The sequence below is a fragment of the Eptatretus burgeri genome, chromosome 8 (genome assembly GCF_056783735.1).
Source record: "Eptatretus burgeri isolate ZD-2024b chromosome 8, Ebu_testis_v1, whole genome shotgun sequence".
In the NCBI taxonomy this organism is placed as follows: Eukaryota; Metazoa; Chordata; class Myxini; order Myxiniformes; family Myxinidae; genus Eptatretus; species Eptatretus burgeri.
The window spans coordinates 43,412,754-43,433,475 of record NC_140968.1 but is presented as its reverse complement, the minus strand read 5'-3'; the positions used below and the strand labels follow the sequence as shown (position 1 = coordinate 43,433,475).

The following is a 20,722-nucleotide window of genomic DNA, read 5'->3' as shown; positions in this document are numbered from 1 at the left end:
TAGTCATGGGTGGGCCTTTCGGCCTCACCACGATCGTGCCAATCGGCCCCCCGCGTGGGATAGGGTTGCTCGCCAAATTCGACCTACCTAAGTACCCACACGGAGGGTAGACCGGGCGATCGCACCTCGCCGCAGGTCGACTTCGGACACGGGCCACTTTAAGCGACCCGTTCCGTAATATCGGGATAACCGAGCGGTGTTATCGTCAACCCCGACGGTTCTATTAATTATCGGGCGTTTTAGCCCACGACCAACCCTTTACGTGAAGTAAGATGGAGATTCAATAAAGGAAAAGACGAAGCGAAACGGGAGGAACAGTTCAACATAAAGCACATTTATTTCGCGATGGCACACGGATAGCACACATATACAATTATACACCAAAAGCAAATGTAAAAGAAGAAGAAACACACAATAATGCACAAAAAGCAAATGTAAAAGCAAAACACAATGCAGATCTACCACCGACTACCGAGCACACGGCAACACTTATACAGTTTTACTTCACAGACGGCGCCGACTACACATATACTCAAAGCAAAAGAAAAAGGGACTACCCTCCACGATGAGGGGGGGCAGACGGGCCTGGGGCCGAGACCGCGTCGAGCCTACCCGTCTGGTGATGAGCCGCAAAATGGCGGTGGCGCCCCGACTCCGCGGGCCTCGCGGACAGTGTCTGGAATGGGGTGGGAACGGGGCCCCCTTCTCGCACTATCTCAGCGCGGGGGGAAACAGGAGGGGGTTGTTGATGCTCGGGGGGATGAGGATATCTCGCTGGTTCGGGTCCCGCGACGAGCGTCTCCACCGCGACCTCGGTCGCGTTATCGGCCTCCCCTCTCCGCATCTCCCCGACTCTGACACGAGCGCCCCCTCGACTGCCTTCGCCGCCGCCACCTCTCCAACTCCCCCACTCTCCACAGCTCTGTCAAACTGCTTTCTCCGACTCTTCTCTTGACTGGCTCTTCCCAACTCAACTCTTTCTTCTTCCCAACTCAACTCCTCCACTCCACTTCTCCGACTCTTCCCAACTCAACTGCCTCTTTGGCGAGCGAACGCGGCCGTTTATAGCCCCCGTGGCTTCGCTCCTTCACCTTCGACCCTTTACCTCTGGCTGGCTCCCCATTGGACAGAGGAAAAGTGGGCGTGAATGCTTTTTGATCCATGTATCTGCATATAGCGATTATACTCCGACGCACCTGGAGGCGGGGCCAAATCGCCCCAGGCTCGCCGATAGGACGGAACAGAAGTGGGCGTGAGTCGTTTTTGATCAGATTGCTTTGGAAAGGCTGGTGTTTTTGCACCCGCTGCTCGATGCGCGCCCTGCACGAGTCCAGGATCGGCGCCCACAAGCGGCGCGGGAATGGCGGTGATGCGATGGTTGCGAGAGCGAGATGTGACGGCAAGGGTCGTGGCTGTTGTTGTGAAGCGGCGTTGCGGTTGGTGGTTGTTGTGTGATGGCTGTTGAGACGTGGTTGGTGGTGGTAGTAATGGTAGTAATGGCGGCTGGTCCAAAATAAAGATAGTAAAAGAAAAACGGCTATCTAGAAGGGTCGCAACCCGAATGAATGACATTTATTCCCTCTACACAATGGGTTTGGGCCTAACTACACATATACTTACAGAGATATCTCACCTAAGGGACCTGAATGGTGGTTTGCGAATTTCTTCAACCACAACACTACCCCCTCCCCTTTTTACAGACTCGTCCCGAGTCGTCAAATTTTCGTGTGCCATCATGTGTAGTTTTCCCCTAGTACATTTTACCTACGGATCCCTGAGTGCGACATTCATGGTATTCGTGTCCCCAAAATAAATAACCTGAGGGCTGAGTAACTACCTAAACAAACTCACTCACACGGACGACTGAAATAAAATTGCCGGCGCTAAGACATACATGCCGGGGGCACACTCATATTTACAGTACATCTTAACCTTAACTTACAAATTTTACACTAAACCATGGCCCAGGATCAATGAACTCTGCAAAAAGAAAGCAGTTAGCAGGGAGCCAGGCTGCTCACATGCAGTCTCTGGCTCAAACAATGCAGGTGACAGGGAACGTGGCCGGCTGCTCACACGCAGTCCAAGGCCTTCCCTTTTGAACTGAACGCAGTGAACCGCAACGGTGCATGGGCTGCACAAACGCAGTCTCCGTGCCAGCTCAAGTGGCACACGCAATGAACACAACGGATGGATGGATGGACACAAACATGGTGCACGGGCCGCCACTGCAGGCCCGTGTTGTAGCTGCCAACAGGGCAGTTCTCGCAGCTTGCAAACTGTTGCCTTGATCCTGGCGCACATGGCAATGAACAGGGGGGGGGGTGGCAGAGCAAAATTGAACGGGGGCTGGTGAACAGGGGCAGTGGGCATGGCATGGCAAAGGCAGCAGGCAAACACAGCCCGCAGAAGAAGGCCGCTGCAGGCAAACACAGCCGGCAGACGATCTGGCCGGCACAGGCCTTGAAGCACAGCAGCTGCAGACAATCCGACCGGCACAGGCCTTGCAGCACAGCAGCTGCAGACAATCCGACCGGCACAGGCCTTGCAGCAAAACAACAGCTGCCGATGAAATGGGCCGGCCTTTGCCTTGCAGCAACGCAGCCAGCAGATGAAGCTGGCCAGCCTTTGCCGTTCAGTGTAGGTTAGTGGAGGGAGTGCGGTGGTGCTGGCCACTCGGAAGGTGGGCTCGGACCTACCCTACGGTCTCCCTCCCAACCTATCGCCTTTGCCTGTCACTGTCTATACCCACTCCCTTAATTTGTCAAAACCCAATTTAGCCCCAATTAATTAATTAATTAATTAATTTTTTTTTTTTTTACTCCCCCACTATAAATCGTCCCCTAACCCCCTGTACTGTCCTTATTCGGCTAACCTATCCTGTCACCTAGCCTACTCCCAACCCCTACGTTCCCTTCCCGGAGGGGAACAAGGGAGAGCTAGCGTCCTGTGTTGAGGCCCAACGAAGCCTCAGAATGGCCTCCCCAGACTTCAGCGATCTATAACACAAAGTGGGTCCAGCGGCCCACAACGAGAGTGAGGGGATGGATGGTGCAGAGGGGTACACTTCCTATCTACCCTAACCATTTAACTGTTAAACTACCCCGGGGCTTTCAACAAGCGCCTCTCGCTTAAACTATTGGTTCTATTAACCCAGATTCCCGTCGCCTGTGTTGGTGTCCTCACAATTTCGGGCCTCGCCCCCCAATTTTCTCTCCGTGCCCTCACACGGTCTCATGGCTGGGACACGTGGCTCCCTTTGGCAGGCACGACCCTCTGCCGAATCTCCCGCTATGGCACCCCCGGGCACTACACTGCCTCCGAGCCTCCCAGCTCCCTAACACCGGGGAGTGCCCCCCATGGCACCTCCCCTGAAACGCACACGTGGCAGGCTGGCTTCCCAGGCCCCTTTCCGAGGGTCACCCGTGCCCACAACACTGCCCACGCGGCTAATGGCGCCCCGGGCCCCCGCACCAAGCAGGCGCACCCGTGCCCACTACGCTATCCCGGCCCCCCATGGGCCCTTGGCCTACCACGGCCGACTGGCCTGGTGCCCGGGGTACCCACTCAGCGATACTCACCTTTCGCAGCCACGCTCCCAGCCCGTCAACAGGGCTCCTGCACCCTCCAAATGGGTTTCGAGCCTACATTCACACCAACAACAAAACGACCTCCATTTTTCAATTTAACTAACCCCCTAACTCACTCTACACTGACCCCGGGGTCCCTTGGGCGGGAGTCACTCCTCCCCCCAATCACTCATCGCACCATGCAGTCCCCATTCGCTCCATTCACACAGACCCGCTGGCCTCACTCACTCACCAAGCACATGCTTCCACTTCACTCACCAACTCTTCAACACACTCACCGCTGAACTCTGCCATCCTTCTATCTGCATCCCCTAACTAACTCGTGCTCCCACGTCGTCCCTTAAACTAGTAGCACGTTCCTTTTAACACTACGTAGCTAAACTACGTCCCCTCTACACATTCACAAGTCTGTCACTGTCTCCAAATCTCTAAAATAACTTTCCCAACCTAAATCTCGCTACAATCCCTCTAACTAATCCATTCCACGGACTCCATGAGGACTTACCCCTGCCCCATGAAGTCGGTCTAGCTAAGCTAACCCTTCCCCCTAACTAGTTTCCATCCTGTGCCCTGGTCAAGGGGGTCTTCCACCCCTTGCCCAGGAATCCTGTGCACCCGAAAGTGAGGCTTGCTTTTTTTTTTTTTTTTTCCACATGCGCAGCACCAGCGCGGCAACTCACAGCTCGCGCACTTTGCACCTGCCCGTGACGTCATGCAGCTGCTCGTGTACCTCGTCCCTCCTTGGACGGTACCATCCGGCAGGGATACCCCTCCTGCAGCCATGACGTCACCGTGCGCATAAAAAAACACAAGCCCCACGTCTCGAGGGGTTCCCCACGCGAACACATGTGTTTTGCCCGTTGGAGCTTAACACACACGATCGCGTGGAGAACCCGTCCGGTCAAAATCCGTTTACCTGCCTAAGCTTTGTCCGTCCGCGGGATCGGCAAATCCACCGCGTGCGTTTCCGGACCGGGACTTCACTCTCGCAAGCGAGCACGTGGGGGGCACGTGCGTTGCACAGCACGGACCTCGTGCTCACTGCTGGGTGAACCCGGCACGGTCCCCGAAACAGCTACAGCCGCTACTCGGCTTTCTTTCTTCTGTCGCCGTCGTCGTCGCCATTCAACACACGCATTCCTGCGTGTAACGGCGCTCACACACCTCACCATTAAACTCACACCGGGAGACGCGGCTGCATGTTCACACATGCCCACCGACATCTCCCTTACATACCGCTCTCTCACACACATGGTCTCCCTTGCACTCGGCCGTTCACTCACGCATGCCATCTCCCTCGCACACGTGGCTCCACTCACTCGCGGCCTTCCACTCACTCGTGCCATTTCCCTCACACAAACCATACCACTCACACACGCGGGGGCACTCGCCCGCGGTGCCTCACTCATACTGGCCGTTTCACTCACACACACGGCCTCTTCCACTTGCGGTGCCCCTTTTACACATGGCGTGCTGCGAAGCACGTACTCCAGCACAATCGCCACCACACCACTCACACACGAGGTCGCTTCCACACACGGGGACGCACTCACACAGGGACAACCACACTGGGGATTCGTGTCCCCCCAAGCTCTCCGTGCACCTGTCCACAGCACTCCTCCCCTCGACCTCGCAAAGCACGACCGAACCCACCTGGTCGTGACTCGCCTCAAGGGGGCATACTCCCTCCCCTCGTTCCTGGAGGAGGCCATCCAGCTGCTCGCACCAGGTCTCTACCCAGTCCGCGAGCTCACCACCATTATCCTCCACTACCTCCGTGTGTGTGTGTGTGCGTCACCTACCCCGTCTTCATCGTGTAGTCTTCCCTCTATCGTTCCCATCTCCCGTGTCGCTGCCAACTCAGTCACCTCTTCACCCTTTACCTCCCTTGTCTCAACTATTATTTCCGTCTCCTCCCTTGTTATCTCCCTCGTGCACGTCTCCGTCACCCCAATTAGTTTGTGAATCATGTTTGTGTTTGTTTGTGAATGCTTTTTGATCCATGAATCTGCATATAGCGATTATACTCCGACGCACCTGGAGGCGGGGCCAAATCGCCCCACGCTCGCCGATAGGACGGAACAGAAGTGGGCGTGAGTCGTTTTTGATCCGATTGCTTCGGAAAGGCTGGTGTTTTTGCACCCGCTGCTCGGTTCGCGCCCTGCACGAGTCCAGGATCGGCGCCCACAAGCGGCGCGGGAATGGCGGTGATGCGATGGTTGCGAGAGCGAGATGTGACGGCAAGGGTCGTGGCTGTTGTTGTGAAGCGGCGTTGCGGTTGGTGGTTGTTGTGTGATGGCTGTTGAGACGTGGTTGGTGGTGGTAGTAATGGTAGTAATGGCGGCTGGTCCAAAATAAAGATAGTAAAAGAAAACCGGCTATCTAGAAGGGTCGAAGCCCGAATGAATGACATTTATTCCCTCTAAACAACGGGTTTGGGCCTAACTACACATATACTTACAGAGGTATCTCACCTAAGGGACCTGAATGGTGGTTTGCGAATTTCGTCAACCACAACAATATATATATATATATATATATATATATATATATATATATATATATATATATATATATATATATATATATATATATATATATATATATATATGTTTAGCTCTATCTCTCAATGGAGAAGAATCACATAAAAAATTGTCAGATCCGGATCCGGATTTGGATCTTCACCAAAATGGAAACAATTGTTCCTTGTCATACACCCAACGTGTTTACCAAGTTTCGACCAAATCTATCCACAACTTTTTGAGATATCGTGTTATATATCACTTTTGGCCCCATCTCTCCACTGGTGAAGAATCACTTTAAAAATTAGAGTAATCGGATCCAGATCCGAATCTTCATCAAAATCTAATCAGTTCGTCCTTGTCGCACACAGAACCTGTCCACAAAATTTCATCCGGATCTGTCCAAACTTTTTGAGATATCCTGCACACAGAGAGACAAACAGACAGAAAAGAGTGAAAACATAACCTCCTTCACCTTCGGTGGCAGAGGTAAAAAAAAACAAAAAACAACTCAAGTCAGAACAGCTATACACACAATGACACAACAGAGTTTGTCATGTTAACCACTGGCATATATGTAAAAATTTCAATATCCAAGTTCTAGAAAATTTGTGGGCACATTAACCAAAAGCATGGACTGAAAACATTGAAGTACCGCTCACATACGACCTAATGATCACATTGAGCATGAACATCGAAAATAAAGCATTGCAACCAGATATAAAACTTGGGTACAAAAAAGAGAGGAGGCAGCATTGCCAACTGAGGTGTTAATACCGGTGATTTTGGACTAACGATGCAGAAATCAAGAAAATGTCCAAATACCAAGACCTCAAGCAATAAGTGAAATGGTCCTGGAAGCTGAAGAATGCCAAAGTTGTCCCAGTGATGACGAAGAACCTCATTGGAATGATGAAGAAGAACCTCACATAGATATTAAAAACCATCCCTGGGAATATCACTACAAACAAACTACAGTTGGAAGCCGTCTGGGGCTCAGTAACGATCCTGAAGAGAGCCCTCGACACAAAACTTTGAGAAGAGAAAACTTCACAGCTTGGTCCGTGAATCGTGACCCCTGACCGAAATGAAGGTGGATACTCTGATCCCACCCTTGGAGGACTCCATTCCACATTAAGAAACTTGCATATGAAGATACCAATCAAACACACACACACACACACACACACACACACACACACACACACACACACACACACACACACACACACACACACACACACACACACACACACACACACACACACACACACACACACACACCCGGTCAAAAGTTTTAGAACACCCCCATTTTTCGAGTTTTTACTTCCTCCCTTGCTCCCCCCCACTGCCACTCTCCCCTCGCTCTGCCTCCCTCCCTAGCTGTCCCCCACCTCTCCCTCCCTCTCTCTCCCGCGCTCTCCCTCCCGAGCTGTCCCCCACCTCTCCCTCCCTCTCTCTCTCCCTCGCCCACCCCTCGCTCTCCCTCGCCCATCCCCTCGCTCTTCCTCACCCGCCCCTCCCTCTCTCACTCTCCCTCGCCCACCCCTCCCTCTGTCGCTCTCCCTCGCCCACTCCTCGCTCTTCCTCACCCGCCCCTCCCTCTCTCGCTCTCCCTCGCCCACCACTCCCTCTCTCCCACCACTCCCTCTCTCCCTCGCCCACCCCTCCCTCTCTCCCTCGCCCACCCCTCCCTCTCTCCCTCGCCCATTCCGTCGCTCTTCCTCACCCGCCCCTCCCTCGCTCTCCCTCGCCCACCCCTCCCTCGCTCTCCCTCTCCCTCCCCTCCTTCCCTCCATCGCTCTCCCTCCCCCACCCCTCCCTCGCTCTCCCTCGCCCATCTCGCTCTCCCTCCCCCACCCCTCCCTCGCTCTCCCTCCCCCACCCCTCCCTCGCTCTCCCTCCCCCACCCCTCCCTCGCTCTCCCTCCCCCACCCCTCCCTCCCTCTCCCTCCCCCACCCCTCCCTCCTCCCTCCCTCTCCCCCACCCCTCCCTCCTCCCTCCCTCTCCCCCACCCCTCCCTCCTCCCTCCTTCTCCCCCACCCTCCCTCCCTCTCCCCCACCCCTCCCTCCCTCTCCCCACCCCCTCCCTCCCTCTCCCTCGCCCACCCCTCCCTCCCTCTCCCTCACCCACCCCTCCCTCACCCCTCCCTCCCCTCCCTCCCTCCCTCCCCCTCCCTCGCTCTCTCCCTCCCTCCCTCCCTCCCTCTCCTTCGCCCACCCCTCCCTCACTCTCCCACCCCTCCCTCGCCCACCCCTCCCTCGCTCTCCCTCCCTCCCCCTCTCCTTCGCCCACCCCTCCCTCGCTCTCCCCTCCCTCCCCTCTCCTTCGCCCACCCCTCCCTCGCTCTCCCTCCCCTCCCTCCCCTCTCCCTCGCCCACCCCTCCCTCGCTCTCCCTCCCTCCCTCGCTCTCCCTCCCCTTGCCTCGCCCACCCCTCCCTCGCTCTCCCTCCCCCTCTCCCTCGCCCACCCCTCCCTCTTCCTCGCCCACCCCTCCCTCTCCCTCGCCCACCCCTCCCCCTCTTCCTCGCCCACCCTCCCCTCTCCCTCGCTCTCCCTCCCCCTCTCCCTCACCCACCCCTCCCCCTCTTCCTCGCCCACCCTCCCCCCTCTCCCTCACTCTCCCTCCCCTCTCCCACCCCTCCCTCGCTCTCCCTCCCCTCCCACCCCTCCCTCGCTCTCCCTCCCCTCTCCCACCCCTCCCTCGCTCTCCCTCCCCCTCGCTCGCTCTCCCTCCCTCCCTCCCTCACTCTCCCTCCCTCTTCCTCACCCACCCCTTCCTCTTCCTCCCTCCCCCTCTCTTCCTCGCCCACCCCTCCCTCTTCCTCCCTCCCCCTCTTCCTCGCCCACCCCTCCCTCGTTCTCCCTCCCCCACCCCTCCCTCGCCCTCCCTCCCCTCTTCCTCGCCCACCCCTCCCTCGTTCTCCCTCCCCCACCCCTCCCTCGCTCTCCCTCCCCTCTTCCTCGCCCACCCCTCCCTCGTTCTCCCTCCCCCACCCCTCCCTCGCTCTCCCTCCCCTCTTCCTCGCCCACCCCTCCCTCGTTCTCCCTCCCCCACCCCTCCCTCGCTCTCCCTCGCCCACCCCTCCCTCGCCCACCCCTCCCTCGCTCTCCCTCCCCCTCCCTCTCCCTCCCTCTCCCTCCCTCTCCCTCGCTCTCCCTCCCCTCGCTCGCTCTCCCTCCCTCCCTCGCTCTCCCTCCCCTCTTCCTCACCCACCCCTCCCTCCCTCACTCTCCCTCTTCCTCCCTCCCTCTTCCTCCCTCCCCCCTCTTCCACGCCCACCCCTCCCTCGTTCTCCCTCCCCACCCCTCCCTCGCTCTCCCTCCCCTCTTCCTCGCCCACCCCTCCCTCGTTCTCCCTCCCCCACCCTCCCTCGCTCTCCCTCCCTCTTCCTCGCCCACCCCTCCCTCGTTCTCCCTCCCCCACCCCTCCCTCGTTCTCCCTCCCCCACCCCTCCCTCGCTCTCCCTCCCTCACCCCTCCCTCGCCCACCCCTCCCTCACCCTCCCTCGCTTCTCCCTCCCCCACTCTCCCTCTCCCTCCCCCACTCTCCCTCTCCCTCTCCCTCCCTCCCTCCCCCTCCCTCCCCCACCTCTCCTCCCCCTCCCCCACCCTCCCTCCACCCTCCCTCCCTCCCTCACCCCTCCCTCCCCCTCCCTCCCCCCACCTCTCCCTCCCTCCCCCACCCTCCCTCCACCCTCCCTCCCCTCCCTCACCCCTCCCTCCCTCCCTCACCCCTCTCCCTCCCCTTCCCCTTCCCTCTCCCTCCCCCTCCCTCTCCCTCCCCCCTCCCCCACCCCTCCCTCTCCCCCACCCCTCCCTCTCCCTCCCTCCCTCCCCCCACCCCTCCCTCTCCCTCCCCCTCCCCCCACCCCTCCCTCTCCCTCCCCCCCACCCCTCCCTCCCTCTCCCTCCCCACCCCTCCCTTCTCCCTCCCCACCCCCACCCCTCCCTCGCTCTCCCTCCCCCACTCCTCCCTCGCTCTCCCTCCCCCACTCCTCCCTCGCTCTCCCCACCCTCCCTCCCTCCTCCCTCTCCCTCTCCCTCCTCCTCCCTCCCTCTCCCCCACCCCTCCCTCTCCTCCCTCCCTCTCCCCCACCCCTCCCTCCTCCCTCCTCCCTCTCCCCTCCCTCTCCCTCTCTCCCCACCCCCTCCCTCTCCTCCCTCCCCCTCCCTCCCTCTCCCCACCCCTCCCTCTCTCCCTCCCTCCCTCTCCCTCCCTCCCTCCCTCCTCCCTCCCTCTCCCTCTCCCTCCCTCCCTCCTCCCTCCCTCTCCCCTCCCCCTCCCTCCCTCTCTCCTCTCCCTCTCACCCTCCCTCCCTCTCCCTCCCTCCCTCTCCTCCCTCTCGCTCTCCCTCCCCTCTCCTCCCTCTCGCTCTCCCTCCCCTCTCCTCCCTCTCGCTCTCCCTCCCCTCTCCTCCCTCTCGCTCTCCCTCCCCTCTCCTCCCTCACTTTCCTCTCTCCCATTTGAAAGTTTAAACCTCAAAGTAATAAACATACACAACGAGGTAATGAAGTTACCTGGGGGGGATTTTCAATTTCCTAAAAACCGAAGCTTCGTGAGAGAGATTTGTGAAACAAAATTCACATTTTCATGATATCGACACGTGACATTGTACATCAAAGGTAAACACACCTGTTTTACCTTTGAAGTTTGAATATAACAGGTGATTCATCAGCCCTGTTCATGCGGACCTACCCAAGGTTAACTGGAGTAAAAAAAAACGTCAAGCAAACACGAAAATCGATCGGCATTTTAAATGTGGTGATAAACGAGGGAAGAATAACCGAACTCACCAGAGACCGTCGCCGAAACGACGACGACGACGAGGAGAAGGAAGAAAATGCCGGTCTCGGTGCGCCCCCTCGAGTGTGTATTCGCCTTTGTCATGTGGAGATGTTCAGAGTTCTTCAACCACGACACAACGTCTCCAATGTGAGAGAAAGCGACCAACCCTCCCTCTTCAACCTTCTTCTTCACTTGATTCTCTAATCTTTCAAAATGTTCTGCGACCTGCTTGTTCCTTCTGCAATGATGACGTCATGAAGACCGTTGCTATAGCAACCTTCTGACTAACACATCGATGTGGCGTCTCCGTTTGTTCGATAAATTTTTTTATTGTGGAATCATGAATGACGTACTTTGATGGTTTTGTTATTTTTAATACGTATCCCGTTGATGTGAGTGAGTGCCATCCATGAGCGGCCGTTCTCTCGCCTCCCTCTTTTTACGAGATCCTTGGGGGGGGCGTTCAGTTACCAAGTTTCTGATTGAGCGCTCGTCAAGTGGCTTAAGCACTCGAACAAGCACTCCATTCGAAACCGTCGATAAGGAACGGTTGGCTTAGCAAGCGCGAGCCGGTTGCCATGGTAACTGAACACCCCCCCCTCCGCCTCATGACGTAGTCGTGTATGAAGGACCAAGAATATGTTGTTTTGTGTCATAAATCTTGTTTATTCTTCCTTATTAAATTACAACTTGGATCCTCCATGATATCTTCACAAAAACTCACGGACCGGTGTGTCGGACAACAATTCAGTACAACCAATCAGAACGTTATTACCTCCGCCATCTGCAATGGACGGAGGTATTGTTTTCACCCCTGTCGGTTTGTTTGTCCGTCTGTTTGTGTGCAGGATATCTCAAAGAAGTTGTGGACGGATTTGGATGACATTTGGTGGACAGGTTGGGCGTGTGACATGGACGAATTGATTAAATTTTGATGAAGATCCGGCTATGGGTCTGGATGTTTTTTGATGTTTTGGTCTTCAATGGAATTGAATACAGTTTGTTGTACTAAAAAAAAAAAAAAATTCTCACCAAAAAAAATTACAAATTCCTTCCCAAACCACAGAGGTCATTACATCAACGGCTCAGCCATGTCAGCGGATGATGCTGTTCTGCTGCTTTGTGTTGCTTTGGAAAGAAGAACTAAACACTTGATGTCTGCCAAAGTTGCTGTTCTACTCCACGCGTGCAAAGCGAAAAGTAAGGTAAAGCTATTGATTTACTTCTGTCTCTGTCTGTCTGTCTGTCTACAAACGTCAGTTTATTATCAAGGAACAACTCGATTTCAATTGAATGTTGTATTCTGGACATGAATCGGAAAACTAACCTGCAGTTTAGTAGTACTTTTGCTCTGAATTTGGCCTGATTGCACATGCGCAGAGAGGACTGAGATACATTTTTTTTCACTCTGCATGTCCGACAATCAAACCAAATTGAAAATCATTCCAAACAGGAAACTTAGTGTTTTGAGGATGTCAGAAAGGACAAACAACAGGCACGAAGAACTGATGTAATGTGTTAAACAAGGTGGTGTAAAAGACGCTGCATCAATGGCGGTAAACTTCTTAATTTTTTTTTTTCGACAACCTTTCAATTCTTTATTTTATTTCAATTGAATTATATACGTAAACACAAGAACGGCATTCGGTAGTGCATACCTCCACCAGGATAAACGCTTTACGTTCTGCATCCGGACCTGAACCAAAATCGAATCGGCTTGTTCTTGTCACCGAACCAACTCATTCACCAAGTTTTGTCAAAACACATCTGCAACTTTTTGAAATTTCATGTTGCATATCGTGTTTGGCCCCATCTCTCAAAGGTGAAAAATCAGTTTTTAAAATTTTTTTTATCCGAATTAGGATTTTTACCAAAATCGGATTAATTTTTCCTTGTCACACACCCAACCTGTCCACCAAGTTTTGTTAGAATCCGTCCACGTTTTGAAATGGCATGTAATTTATATCGTTTTTGGCCTGATCTCTCAATGTTGAAGAATCGCTTAGAAAATTCTAGTGGGCTATCTTTATCTGGATTTTCACCAAAATATTGTTGCGGAAATCGCCCTTGGTAGGCTAATAAATATAGGATTGGCTCAGATCCCCCATTAAATGCATGTTTAGCTCGGCTGTTCGGTAAAATGGACGTTACATGTGTGTCGGGAGGTGTCACAGGCTGTTATTTGTTGTGCAGTGGTGGTGTGCCGAGGGCTTCTTCTTCCTTCCTTCCCCTCTCCGGACGAGGCCCCGCCCAGTCGGCTGAGAGGGAGTGGACAAAAAGACGAAGTAAAACGAAGGGGAGGAGTTTTGTCGGCTTCGTAAAGGGGAGGAGCCAGAGGCTTGGAGGCGAGGAGAAGAAGAAAAGACGGTGGTGATTCTGAAGACAAGTACAAAAACTGCAGTCGGCTTTGAGGCCACAGCGCCGAAAAGAGGAAGTGAAACGAGAGAAGTACAAAAACTGCAGTCAGGTTTTCGAGGCAAGTGAACAAAGACCTTTTGGAGTAGTTCAGTTTTTTGGAGAAGTACAAAAACTGCAGTCAGTTTTGAGGCGTGCTCAGGCTTCGAGGCGAGAAGGAAAGGAAAAGGTGGAAAAGAACTGAGAGGACCTGGCTGCTGTGTGAGTCTGGAGTCGGCTTCGAGGGGAGGTGATTGACAGGTTCAACCTGCGTCTAACGACGGAGCCTCTGACTGTCTCGACTCACCTCATGGCTCGACGACGTTTTGGAATCCCATGGACCCAGCCTGCCGGAGCCCGGCACCTCAATTTGGCCTTGTCTGGTGAACAAGCCAGGCCTGGACTTGTATGTTGGACCTTGAGAGAAATCAGCTGAAACCCATCGTCAATGACGGTCTGGTGCAGTCGACCTCGCGGGTTTGAACGCGCCGAGGATGCGTGTGCGGGCGCTGCCGGGAGCAAGAGTACGACGCCTCCATTTCACCACGCGGCGTGTTTGAGCTTGGGGCTCGAATCCGTGGACATCGGCTTGTTAAGAGCGACATTCGTGCCTTTGACACTTTCCTCTCGTCCATGAAACATCACCAAGTACTCTGTCTTGTCTGCATGTTGTCTGTCTGTCTTGTCTGCATGTTGTTTAAGGTATATTTTGGTAGGGACCCCCTCGAAACCCATAATCCATAGTTCCCTCATTAAGAACGGGTTATAGATTAATTAAAACATTGTCGTGAATATTTTGCTTGTGTTGTGTTCCCCGATGTTCCCCAACAAATCTGGTTGATTCGGATGAAGTTGCCGCTATGGATTAATTTGTGTCGCATCGCGGAACGATCCGTTTGATTGGTATAATAGACCAAAATGGTTACAGACTGGCAGAAAACGCTCGGCATCTGACAAAACCTGTCTGTAACCGGGGTCTATTTCCCCAACTGGTAAGGTCCAGGATTACGTTGGTATTGCGATTGAAGACGCGTGACCCGAGGCCTGTGCTGAGCCAGCTGGCGTTATAAACCCCGGAGACGGCAGTGGTGAGAGTGGCGCCAAGAGTCGGGTGAGAATCCTGCCACCGCTGAATTCTCAACAATATAATCAATTTGGCCTTGTCACACACCCAACCTGTCCATCAAATTTCGTCCAAATCCATCCGCAACTTTTTGAGACGTACTAGTCTCACAGACAGATGAACAGACAGGGGTGAATACATAACTTTGTGGTAGAAGTAACAAGAGCACAAATCACCTTTTAGGCACTTTCAATACCCTTCCATTTCACAGTACTTGGACAAAATATTATGGCATTCTTGCATCATCATGACCAATCAAATTTCCCGCTCACAGACCCCACCCATGTTCTTGTTTCTCGCGACAGCTTGGGGTAAAGTATTACATGAACTCTCCAGTTTCATTCTTCATTTAGCTTTAAAATCAAGCTCACCTACAAACTCCACACTCCAGAATATGCTGTCGCCGAGTTTAGTGGAAATCACTGTGTGTAAAAAGTGTGTTTTGTGAATTATCACAATCCCAGTCCCTGCGAGTATTTTGCCTTTGTCCAGTTGGACCTGGATAGGAAACTTGGATTAATACTTTTTTCTTTTCCTGGATTTGACTGAAACCCTGTGAATTACTGGTAATGTTCAAAATAATGAAGGCAACTCTGTTGTTGTTTTTTTCTCTTTCTTTCTCTTTCTCTTTCTCTTTCTCTTTCTCTTTCTTCGTTCGTTCCCTTGTTTGATGTGTCCTGTTGCCCTACCTCCAGTCCGTATCCTCTGCCACCTACATCTTCCATAGGCCTCGAATAATAAACACTCCCCAATTATTCCCACCCTCTTGTGAGAAGTTTTTGGTCCTGTCTTTCACAAACCGACTGTGGCCAGGCCTGTCATTTGACTCGAGCTGATTTGGGCAGGAATTTGAAACATGTTCAGGGTTATATCAATAACTCACCTATTCTTTGTGAAAGACACCATGAGATCTTGAAGTTCCACTAACAATCGGTGTTGGCAGATGATTCCTCTGGATTAACATCTAATTCTTATCGATGGCATATGCATTGATGCCTTGCTTTGCATTTATAACATCAGGATTCCAGTTTATAGCTGGATCAAGGTTTGAATACAGGTTAAACAGTATCAAGGCATGTGCACCCTCCTCCCCCTCCCCCCCCCAAAAAAAGCTATCCTGCTAGCTCAATTTATTCACTTTAATAATCCTCCGCATGTTTAAAATTGCTAACAAGACATACTGCGATTTCCACGATTGCTTTGCACAATTATCTTGGAAGGAGAACAAGAATCACTTGGTAGAAAAAAAAAAGTTTATGCAACACTTTTATTTTTCTTAGTGCTTACAGGAGCACAAAATTTTACCATGTTCATGTTTTTGAGTAGTGTAATTCACCATTGCCACCCAAATGGTGTAATGTTCTTTTGAGCCAAGACATATTCATCCCACATTTCTCAAAATAACACGAGTCACTATTGCGTGACATTCAGTTGTGAATGTTCTACTGATTACGAAAAGCTTTTATCAGTTAAAATGTCATGTCATCTTGGGTTCACAGTGAATTACAAACTTTATATTAATGGCATGGCAATAGAGAGCAGAAAGTGGGAGATTAAACTGAGATATCTGAACAAACACATCAACCAACACTGTCAAACGTTCCATTGTCATTGTGACCTTTCCTCATTTGCATGTGGCTTTTTCGCTTTCCTTGTCAGTGGTATTTTTTTTTTGTCCTTTCTTGACCGTTTCTTGCCATAATTATTCACTCAGAATAAAACGATGAGCTAAATGTTCCAACCTCAAATAATTGGATCAAGCAGGATGGCTTTGATGTACGCGCACTCTCATCGGAGTCGTCTCGCCTGGGTTTGGACCCCAACCCAACTATAAACTGTCATCTCAGTGTTTCACAGGTAGGGTGATTCAACAATGTGTGTGACGTCACTTGGATGGACGTTAAACTGGGTGTCTCATCTGACAGCATTAGTTGGTGGACGTTAAAGATCCTACGGTGTCCTTCACAAAGAGTAGGTGACCTATCGCTGGTACCATGGAACAAACATACAGGAAGAACTAAATCAGGGGCACAGCCATGCTTCCAGTAGTGATGCAAACAGCAGCCACAGACAGCATACAAGATGAAAATGAAATTGTAACAAGTTTCAACAAAGATCAAGTCATAAACCATACAGGACATCAGTTCTACTGAAATAGTTTTGATGTCGAGGGTTACAATTCTGGAAAGTTTACCACTCCTACACAGGAAGTCAGGGAAGAAATTTAGAATTTGTGGAGGGTGCCGGCGATTGCTTGCCTACTCCTTGTGAAGGACACCGTGGGATCCTTGTGAAAACTCCCGATTTAACGTCTATCCGAGTGACGTCACACACATTGTTGAATCACCCTGCCTGTGAAACACCGGGATGACAGTTAATAGTTGGGTCACGATTCAAAATCAGACAAGACAGTTTGGAGGCCATCATGTCAACTGATTTGATAAACTTGCAATAATATTTTTATTATTATTATAATTGAGATTATTGCACCTTTGCTTGATTGTGACATATTGCCTCTGAAAGTTGTAACTCCATAATGTGATATGATTCTTAAATGTTGAGCCTGTCCATGGAATTGGCAATCAAAATATTTCAGGATTGTCATCAGTTACAATGTTCAAAATGCAAGATTGTAAGTTAGTACAAGTGTTGTTAAACAATTTTTATAAATTAGGGTTATAGTCCATCAATGCATTGGGACCATACTCTGTACAGAGTGTTGGTGCTGCCTAAGTAGTCTCCTGGGCTACTGGGCACAATCTTCGACGGGTTACCACTCCAACGCAGGATACTCGAATAGCTCAATCATCCCGGCAAACTGGTAATCATTTTGCTGACTTCGGGAGGATGAAAGGCTGAGTGAACCCCACCTAATATTAATTCAACATCCGAGCAGGATTTGAACTCGGGACCCTAAGATTTTTATATTTTGAAATGGTAGGTCTCCTTTTTAAGATTAGCCATCTCGTTCTGACACCTGCAGGGCAGGTGTCTATGCATCACCGATGCCCATGGGTTTTTCTTAAGCCCTTGGAAATTTTCTCAGCCCGTTTATTTCTTGATAGTTTTTTTTTCTGTTCATCAAACTTTTAAACCAGTCTCTAATAGAATCGCCGGTCCTGCATCTAGTGTGGAAAGCTTAATGGATACTGAAAATCGTTTATGAGCTACGGGGAATAGGCTACAATGGTGGGGGAAGCCTCATATCCTGGTCTTGCTATGTCATGTTTTTTTTGTTGTATGAGGAAGTGATGGGAGATTGGGGGAACTCCTTGCTCAATCCCTGTAAATAATATGTCAGCTTTCTGGATATCTGCATGTTCCTATCTTGTTTGAAAAAAAAAAAATTGCTCAGAATCAATGACAAGAAATCCTCGCAGAAGAAATGCAATGGACAAAGTCCCAACAGTGGATAGTACTAGAAATCATGTACTTGGAGTTGAACACAAATGATGTGTTCGAATTAGAATGGGCTGTTTGTGAAATTTTAATTTTAATAGAAGCAAACAACACAATGCATCATGTTGGAAATCATGTTCTTATTCAATTATCCTTTGAATTATTATTTAAAATATTTGTTTATTACCCCCACCACCAAAGGTGGAAGGAGGTTAGGTTTTCACTCCTGTTTGTCTGTTTGTTTGTGTGCAGGATATCTCAAAGAGTTGTGGACGAATTTGGATGAAATTTGAAGGGCAGGTTGGGTGTGTGACAAGGATGAATTGATTCGATTTTTGTGAAGATCCGAATCTGGATACGAGAATTATTTGATTTTTAAAGTGATTCTTCATCTTTGAGAAATTGGGCCAAAAATAATACATAGAATGATATTTCAATAAAATACACCTGTGCGGGAGTGACGGTCATCTCTGCGAGAAAATATATAGCCTCCTGAAGGTAGGGCAGTTTTTGCAAATTTTGAAGTCACATGACGCGAAAACGAAAGCGAATATCGAAAATCCGGCCTGACTAAATTTAGATATTGTCCCATAGATTCATATGCCACAATCAAATTCAAGATTGCTTGAGAAATGTAGGAGGAGATAGATTTTGAAAATCGTCATTTTCGCATGAAAATCATCATTTTCGCATTTTTTTGCCAACTTTGAAGTCACGTGACACGAAAACGAAAGCGAATATCTAAAATCCAGCCTGATCAAAATTTAGATATTGTCCCATAGATTCATATGTAACAATCAAGTTCAAGATCGCTTGAGAAATGGCGGAGGAGATAGAATTTGAAAATCGTCATTTTCGCAACTTCAAAGGCCTCGTGACCTTGACCTTGACCTTCGGTGACCTTGAAAGTCATATCATCGTGTACGTCTCATCGACCTCTATCAGGATCACTAATGACCAGATCTCCCGCTTCAACTTCATTGTGAACGGACGGACGGACGGATTGTCACCTCTCCTCTCAACACCAATATTATTAGGTCATGCTCGAAGGGATGACCTAAAAATGTATTGGGCCCGATATGTTCTCGTGGATCAGGCATTACGTGGCAGAGGTACGCGCTCAATCGAGTGCCCTTCTAGTTTTCTTGTTGTTGTTTTTGTATACATTGTCGAGGCTCATGGAAGAGTTAATACTCGTACACTGAACGGATCAGGACGCAACAGGCCAAAAGGAATTTTAAATTTCTTATTGAAAGCCAGCTTTGGGTGATATCAATTTACAGTTATACATCAAACAAAACTTTGAATGTTTTGCTGTACCTGCTCAAAGGTCTCTCTTGTGAAATAACTCATTTGGATATTTTATGGTTTTCATGAATGAAGATGGCGCAACCCAGGATTAGAGGATTGTAATGCAGTATCTGATAGATCATTGGTAATCATGTAATTGGTATTGGTAATTTGCTCCAACCATGATAACTCGCATTACTATGAATAATATTTTGCACATTTAAAACGTTAGTTAGGAGAGTTAGTGCCATAGTAAGACTGGGGTCTTTTCTGCCTGGAAAAGTAGTGGCAGCACAAATAGGTCGAAGCAATGGGAGAGAGCGGTACCTGCATATTTACAGGACTGGTAAATAGCTTAGAGAATCACTACCTGTCTGACTTGAAATCGTCAAAGGTGAATGTGCTGTCAATGTTTGTTCATTGCTCACTCGACAACCAAGCATGGTGTTGGTGTCACGGTTCGGGCGGCTGGCTTAGGATTCTAGGGTCCTGAGTTTGATCCCCGTTGGCTGCTGAATTAACACGAGTTGGGGTGGACTCAGCCTGTCATCCTTCCGAGGTCGATGAAATGAGTACCAGTGCACTGGCAGAAGGGCACACATCATTGGCACAGCTGCACTTCCAAGAAATGATAGCGACCTGATAACTACCCAGGAGCCAAGCTGTGATACGCAAGAACAGAACAGAACTCCACAACGCTCTTCATCCTTAAAAATAATAATTAAAAATAAACCCTGCTCACGTCTCTGTACCCATCCCCCCTATTCTCCCGACTCCTACTCCACCCTCATCCTCCACTGCTAATAGGGAAATTGTAAACATTGGTTCAGTCTCATAGATTATGTACAGACTGATCGATTGTATTGATGGGGTGTGGATGAAGCACAGGCATGATGAGCCAAATGGCCTCCTTCTATGTCAAAGTATTTTGTATTAGCTTGTACTATTTAACCAAATTATCATGTTTTGGAGCATAATTTTGACTCGGGGACATGTTGGCACTGTTATATTTGTCGTTATAAAGCTCAAGAAACTGGGGAGTGTTTGTTTTGAGTAATGCTTAGAAGATGCTAGAGCATTTGAGGGGTGCTGTTTAAGTCGAGTGCACCAGTAGTATGCACAACATCACCTGGGCCTTCTGTCGATGTCACTTTCCCATCGGTGTTAAGCAACCAAACCAGATATGGTGTCTCCATCTCGGAAGTCTGCCTGGATGTTGGTAATGATGGCATCGTCTTTCCAATTGCAGACATGCATTAAATAAATCACCAAGCCTGCCACGTTCACACGAGGTAATCCCATAGGGTTCAAAGTCCACTCATGAACAGGGATGATCGGGGAGGCCAGGTAGAACGTACCCGTCCACGAGCCTTGCACCGTCCCACATCGTCAGGAGCTTGCGCAGTACAGGCTGCAAGCTATCAACTTTTTTAAAGAGTTGATCAGAAATTCGTCAACATTTTAGTTGTGGAGAGGCACACCCCTTTCCCTCTTTCACTCAGATACTTTCCCAATTGTTTCCGGCTTATTTTATAAGCTTTGTGAGTCGTTTCAGGTAACAATCCTTTTCTGGCATGCACAATATATGTTCCCAGCCCCGATGACCCGCTGT

The 20,722-nt window shown here is 50.6% G+C and overlaps 1 protein-coding gene across 1 annotated transcript in view; it reads right to left on the bottom strand.

The window, feature by feature from the left end:
- LOC147021620 (zona pellucida-binding protein 2-like) overlaps positions 1-11,337 on the bottom strand; it is an 83,742-nt gene extending 72,405 nt beyond the window's left edge. The window contains exon 1 of the mRNA XM_085891789.1: positions 10,913-11,337. Coding sequence (XP_085747915.1) covers positions 10,913-11,006 — 94 coding nt within the window. The 5' untranslated portion in view covers positions 11,007-11,337. The remainder of the gene's footprint in view (positions 1-10,912) is intronic.
- Between the last annotated feature and the right edge of the window lie 9,385 nt (positions 11,338-20,722).